General features: G+C 36.4%; 1 protein-coding gene across 1 annotated transcript; it reads right to left on the reverse strand.

Annotated features, from left to right (window-relative positions):
• Positions 1-214: 214 nt before the first annotated feature.
• Positions 215-3,714, reverse strand: LOC121217237 (uncharacterized). Its single transcript, XM_041092762.1, has 4 exons — positions 2,920-3,714; positions 2,698-2,757; positions 1,010-1,951; positions 215-391 (listed from the first exon to the last, which is right to left on the reverse strand). Exons 1-4 carry the CDS (start codon positions 3,259-3,261, stop codon positions 215-217), a joined length of 1,521 nt encoding a protein of 506 aa, XP_040948696.1. The 5' UTR covers positions 3,262-3,714.
• Between the last annotated feature and the right edge of the window lie 3,252 nt (positions 3,715-6,966).

The raw sequence follows: 6,966 nt of genomic DNA on the forward strand, positions 1-6,966 counted from the left end.
AGCAAGAGTAATTGGGAAGAGACATCTCAATTTTACACAGCTAATGATTGTAATCGAACTCAAATTAGGGAAGCAAATAGGTTGGAGATAATGTTGTGATGCAGTTTGATCCTTCTCAATTATTTGATCCAATTCCTCAGTCAGATATATGCAACATCCACAATTGTGGCAAATTTCGAGCGATGGTAGGTGAGAAGATGTATCTTAACCTTCTTCAATCAATGACCATCAAATGAGTGAGATTATGAAAGTGTTCAACTTGGATGGGACCATTCCATATCACCCGCAATCCAATTAGTTTGTACCACCTTAGGATATCCAGACTTGAAACATCATATCCAGAATATTCAAATAACGGCTTCTTTTCTGTCATCTCCGAGAACACCAATGCCTATAAACATAACATCAATCATGAATTTCAAAGTGTTGAAAGCCATTCACTTCACACCTATCATTTTATTATTTCATTTTCTTATGGAATTTTTATTTTAACAATTTCTTTTATTAAAATTAAGGTTTAATTTATTTTACTTAATAGATTCTTTAAGTTTGAACACTAATGTTGAATCTTTAAGAATAAGCACAAGATTTCTTTTTCAATCTTTTATAGTCAAAGAAATCAAATTTTTAAAAGTTTACTGTTCAACTCAAATAATCATAAATTACAAAAAAAAAATCTCCAAAAATATGATGCAAAAACACAGCATAAATAATATTACGCAGTACTAGATAGTGTTTGCAATATATATATATATATATAAGAAACTAAAATGTCTTAACAATATATTCTTTGTAAATTATATAGATTATAAAAGTATTCAGTTGAAATGTTATTTATGTTACTAATTGGTATTTTAATTAACTAAACTACTTAAAGGTTGATTTAGATTAGTTTTTAGACTAAAATGAAAACAATTTTTATAGAGTTATACAAGCATTTATTTATTTATACAAAAAAAAAATCAAAAGGTGAAAATTTTAATAAATAATATATATAAGAAGGTCTTACTTGTATATTAGTTGGAACAATAAAAGGTGTCAATTGAGGACAATCTCTCACTTTTAACACGTGTAAAGATGGCAATGTCAACACGATGTCGTTTTTATCCCTTCCTTTCAATTGAGGCAAATTAGTCAACTCAACTTCATTCAATCGTGCAAGACCTTGAGACATTGAGATTAACACTTCTGGTCCTTGGATTATTTCTTGCAATTGGGAACAGCTCTCTATCCTTAGAGTTTGCAATTGCCCGAGACTATTAGCAACACACATTGGGAAGAGAAATTTCAACTTATTGCATTCTGTGACTTGTACTTCCCTTAGGCATTGGAAGCTTATGGTAGATACTTGTAAGTCTTGGATTATTTCTTCCATTCCAAAGCACCTCTCTATCTTTAGAGTTTGTAATTTCCCAAGACTATTAGCAACACACATTGAGAAGAGAAATTTCAATTTATTGCATTTTGTGACTTGTAATTCCCTTAGGCATTGGAAGCTTATGGTTGATACTTGTGACTCTTGGATTATTTCTTCCATTCCAAAGCAGCTCTCTATCTTTAGAGTTTGCAATTTCCCAAGACTATTAGCAACACACATTGGGAAGAGAAATTTCAATTTATTGCATTCTGTGACTTGTACTTCCCTTAGGCATTGGAAGCTTATGGTTGATACTTGTAAGTATTGGATTATTTCTTCCATTCCAAAGCACCTCTCTATCCTCAGAGTTTGCAAATTGGGCGCATTTAGTTTTTTAGAGCTACCTTGAGCAACAATAATTGGAAAGAGAGATTTCAAGCTTTCACATTCCAAGATATCAATTAGAATCAGATTTGGAAAGCAAATAGGTAGGGGATGATGTTGTGATGACATTTGATATTGCTCCAATTCCTCATATTTACATGAATGCAAATTGCTCAATTGTTCATTTGTCATCTTCCCAAACACCAATTCCTATAAACATATCATCAATTTTCAATTTCAAAATGTTCAAAGATGTCAACAACTAACTTAACATTTCATCAACTAATTTCCTTACAAAAAAAATATTTTACCTTAAATCAATATTATACTCCAAAAATGTAGTACAAAAACAGTCATTAATAATATCACATAATCTGTACATATAAATTATTGGACAAGTGTAACAATGCAATTGAGAATTACTTAAACTCATTTTCATATATTAATACAAAAATAAAAAAAACCACCTGTGTAAAAGGCTATATTTTAAAAAAATTAAAATATATTTTTTTCTAGTTTATTTTTTAGTACAAATTCTAAAATCATCCATAATTCCTTCTCACATTTAAATAGAAAGATACAAGTGCTTGAGTGTGCTCGAACCCATATCCTCCTATTCAGACAACAATATCGATACCAACTAAACTAAAACTTATATATAATTTTATATAGCTTATTTTTGTTGACCCACATAATAGGTATAATATAATTTAGTATTAGATAAATAATTTGCAACATATCTAAAACATAAAGTTTGGATAATATTTTTTTTTCGAAAATTTTATTAATCTTATTATATGGTATTATAATCAACTAATTTGTTTAAAAGGTTATTTAGATTAGTTTTAGACCAAAATTATAAAATAAAATCTATCTTTTAAACAACTATTCAAACAACAAATTATTACAGAAAAAAAAGAAAAAAAATAAATAATATAAAAAAAGAAAAATCTTACTTGTATCGTAGTCGAAATAATAAAATGTGTCAATTGAGGACAATTGTGCACTTTTAACTTCTGCAAAGACGATTGTGTGAGCATAATATCGTTCACATCCTTTCCTTTCAATTGAGGCAATTAACGAAACCTAAAATGAAAAGCATAATCAAATTTTCCAATCTTTGACCATAGGACAATAAGGAAAAGAAATGTCCAGTTATTGCAGTGAGATACACATACTTCCCTTAGACTTTGGAGTAGACATTTGTATTCCACTTGTCGGTCTTGGATTATATCTTCCAATTGCGAGCAACTCTTTATCTTCAAAGTATGCAATTTCCTAAGGCTATTAGCAACTGACATTGGGAAGATATATTTCAAATTATTGCATCTCTCTATTTCAACAATCTTCAGACTTTGGAGGCTTAAATAACGACTGGGCCCTTCTTGTTCTATGCTCCTCAATTCAGCAATTGGGAATAACACTTGCATCTCACCACAATCTGAAACTATAACCTCTTCAAGCTTTTGTAAAAAACCTTGCGGCTGGGGAGCATTGCACATCTCTTCCAAATGAAACATATGACTTAATGATAACTTTCTCAAATTAGAGAGTGCAGTGATTGGCACTTGCTGCTTTGATGCATCAATTAGGCATTGCACAGAGTCGCACCGTCGAAGATCTAGAGAAGTCAACTTTCTAAATCCCAAGTCCAAGCTCGGAATAAGGTTTGGGTGACCCTCCACCTTATTCAATTGAAGAGATTCTACATCTGCAAGTAGTTACTTGCATGCATCTACAGACTTATTGATTCTCAAAGATCTTGAGATTGGACAAGTTTCAAGGTCCCTCTTTCGGTACCGCTGTTCTCTTTTTATGCCAATGCAAACATCAAAGCTCCATAATCTACGAAACACAAAGCCATCTAGAAAATGTTCAGAAGAAATATCCAATGATATTACAACCAACTTTGGCAATAAATTCAACTCTGATAGGCTGGAATAGCTTTGCCTTTTAGTTGAATTCTCAGTCGCCCATTTTAATGAACTACAACCTGTTGGAACAAAGGCAGCAGCAAACATCAAACAAAGTTACAACACTGTGTTTGCAAGACTGAAGCAAGAAAAAATCGAAGCAAAGAAAGAGCAAAGCAAAGCAAAAATTGATCAAAAATGAATACTCAGCAAAGTTGTAACTGAACATTGCATTTTTCATTCAAGATTTGAATATATAAAAGAACTACAAATTTTGGTTCATTTGACAGATACCTAATGACATAACTACTCCCACTTAAACTAAACTAATACAAGCTTAAGTCAAATACAAAATAAGCTGACATATCAGCTTTTACATCATCAATCCAATCACAAACTTAATCCAACTAACTATTAAAACTAGTTACAATTAAACTGAACTAAGTTACATCAAAACAAAACAGCAATATCTGTTGCTTCATTTGGTCTGAAAACCATTCGTGCACACCAAGAAAAATGAGCTGAGCTAGATAGCTGCTGGTCTCGATAGCTCGATAGCTGCTGGTCTCGATAGTAGCATGCTTCCGGCTCCATGTTGCATTGCAGTCCAGCTTTCAACACTCCTCCTTGGACTGTATGCAACACACTCCAATTGCACTTCTCAAAGATTCAAATCGAGCAGCCCCTAAGGGCTTGGTCATTATGTCAGCCAATTGTGCTCCTGAGCTGCAATGCACAAGGCTGACTTCCTTTGCTTGTTCAGCCTCTCTAACAAAATGCAGTTTGATTTTAAAATGCTTAGTCTTACCATGGAACACAGGGTTCTTGGCTATTGCGACTGCAGACTGATTATCCACCCAAATTTCAGTTGCTTCACCTTGAGTTTCATTAAGATCATGAAGCAGCTTCCTTAGCCAAATGGCCTGATTGACTGCTCCTGCTGCAGCAATGTACTCTGCTTCAGCTGTGGACTGAGCAACAGTTTGTTGCTTCTTTGAACTCCAGCAAAACATGCCCGATCCAAGTGTGAAGAAGTATCCAGAGGTACTCTTCATGTCATCGAGAGATCCTGCCCAGTCACTATCAGAGTAGCCTTCTAGTTTCAGTTGGTTCCGACTTTCAAACATTACACCAAAACTAGCAGTGCCCTTGATGTATCTAAGGACCCTCTTTGCTGCCTTCAAATGTGCCTCATTGCAGCAATGCATAAATCTCGATAATAGGCTGACACCAAACATGATGTCTGGCCTGGTTGCTGTTAGATACAACAGACAACCAACTAGGCTTCGATAGTGCCTCTCATCAACCCTCTGCTGATCACCACTGCTAGTCAGCTTTTCTCCTTGAGCCACAGGTGTGCTGACTGCTTTACAGTTATGCATGCAAAATTTGTCTAGGATCTTCAAAGCAAATGAATGTTGGCTGATGAAGATACCTCGATCAGACTGGTGTACTTCCATGCCAAGGAAGTAATTCATGATCCCCAAATCTGTCATCTCAAACACTTGCTGCATTTGGACCTTGAACTGATCAATGAGCTCAATTTTGCTCCCTGTCACAAGCAAATCATCCACATACAAGGAAACAATCAGCAAGGTTTCATGTTCTGACCTTTTAACATATAAAGTAGGCTCACTAAGGCTCTTTACAAATCCAAGTTTGGTCAGGTAAGCATCAACTCTGTCATACCAGGCCCTTGGTGCCTGTTTCAGGCCATAGAGGGCCTTTCTCAACTTATACACTTTGTCTTCATGTCCAGCAACTTCAAAACCTTCAGGTTGCTCGATGAAAATCTCCTCCTTGAGAAAACCATTCAGGAATGCTGATTTGACATCCAATTGATGAACTCTCCATTGCTTCTGAGCTGCTAAAGCAAACAGCAGCTTAATTGTATCCAGTCTTGCCACTGGAGCAAAAGTTTCTAGGTAGTCAACACCATACTGCTGACTGTAGCCCTTCACCACAAGCCTGGCCTTGTGCTTGTTCAGTGAGCCATCAGCATTGTACTTGGCCCGGTACACCCATTTAACTCCTATGACCCTTTTGTGTTCTGGTCTGCTCACCAACTCCCAAGTCTGATTTTTGTTGATCATTTCCAACTCAGCTTCCATAGCTTTCATCCAGCTTCTGTTCTTAGCAGCCTCCTCAAAGTCTGAGGGCTCAATCACAGCAACATTGCACCTCTGATAGACATCAGCCAAAGTTCTGGTGCCCCTCACTGGTATATCATCGACAGCATCATTACTTAGTCCTTCTTCTGCAGGTTCAGCAACCAAGTCTAACTGGTCCAATTCAGACAAGTCAGCCTCAACACCATTCCAATTCCACACCTTTTCCTCATCAAACTTTACATCCCTGCTGACTAAAACCTTCTTTGCTGTAGGATCATACACTCTATAGCCCTTCTTGTTGCTGCTATAGCCAACAAAGATTCCTGGAGTTGCTCTGCTCTCAAGCTTGGTCCTTTTCTCTACTGGAATAAGTGCATAACATACACAGCCAAACACTTTTAAGTGTGTTACCACAGGTTTGACTCTATGCCAAGCCTCAAAAGGAGTCTTATCCTTGACTGCTCTAGTTGGCAGTCTGTTGAGCAGATACACTGAGGTGTTGACTGCCTCAGCCCAAAACTGACTTGGAAGCTTCCCTTGAAACAAGAGGCACCTGGCCATGTTCAGTACAGTCCTATTCTTTCTCTCACAGACTCTATTCTGTTGAGGAGTATAGACTGTTGTGAGCTGATGGTGAATCCCAGCACTATCACAAAGCTTCTGAAATTTCTCAGACACATATTCAGAGCCATTATCAGTCCTCAAGGCTCTAATTTTGCAGCCTGACTGATTTTCAGCATAAGCCTTGAATTTGCAGAAGGCTTCAAACACTTCTGACTTTTGCTTCAAGAAGTAGACCCAGCACAACCTTGTTAAATCATCTATAAACAGGGCAAAGTACCTGTTCTCACTGATTGAAGGTGTTCTCATAGGGCCACAAACATCAGAGTGCACCAATTCGAGCTTGTTTTGAGCTCTCCAAGCACTGTCAGCAGGAAAAGGCAGTCTAGCCTGCTTACCAAGCTGACAAACCTCACAAACATTCCCACTAACTTCAATTTTTGAAATGTCATCAACCAGATTCAGCCTATGTAACAGATCGATGGATCTAAAATTTGCATGGCCTAGTCTCCTATGCCACAAGTCAGTGCTTTCAACAAGGCTGGTGTATGCCTTTCTTTCTATTTGGCTAACATCCAGCATGAAGCACCTATCAGTCATAGAGACTGTGACTAACTCCAGACCATTCATGTCTTGAACA

This window comes from Gossypium hirsutum, chromosome D05, assembly GCF_007990345.1.
Source record: "Gossypium hirsutum isolate 1008001.06 chromosome D05, Gossypium_hirsutum_v2.1, whole genome shotgun sequence".
NCBI classification, from domain to species: Eukaryota; Viridiplantae; Streptophyta; class Magnoliopsida; order Malvales; family Malvaceae; genus Gossypium; species Gossypium hirsutum.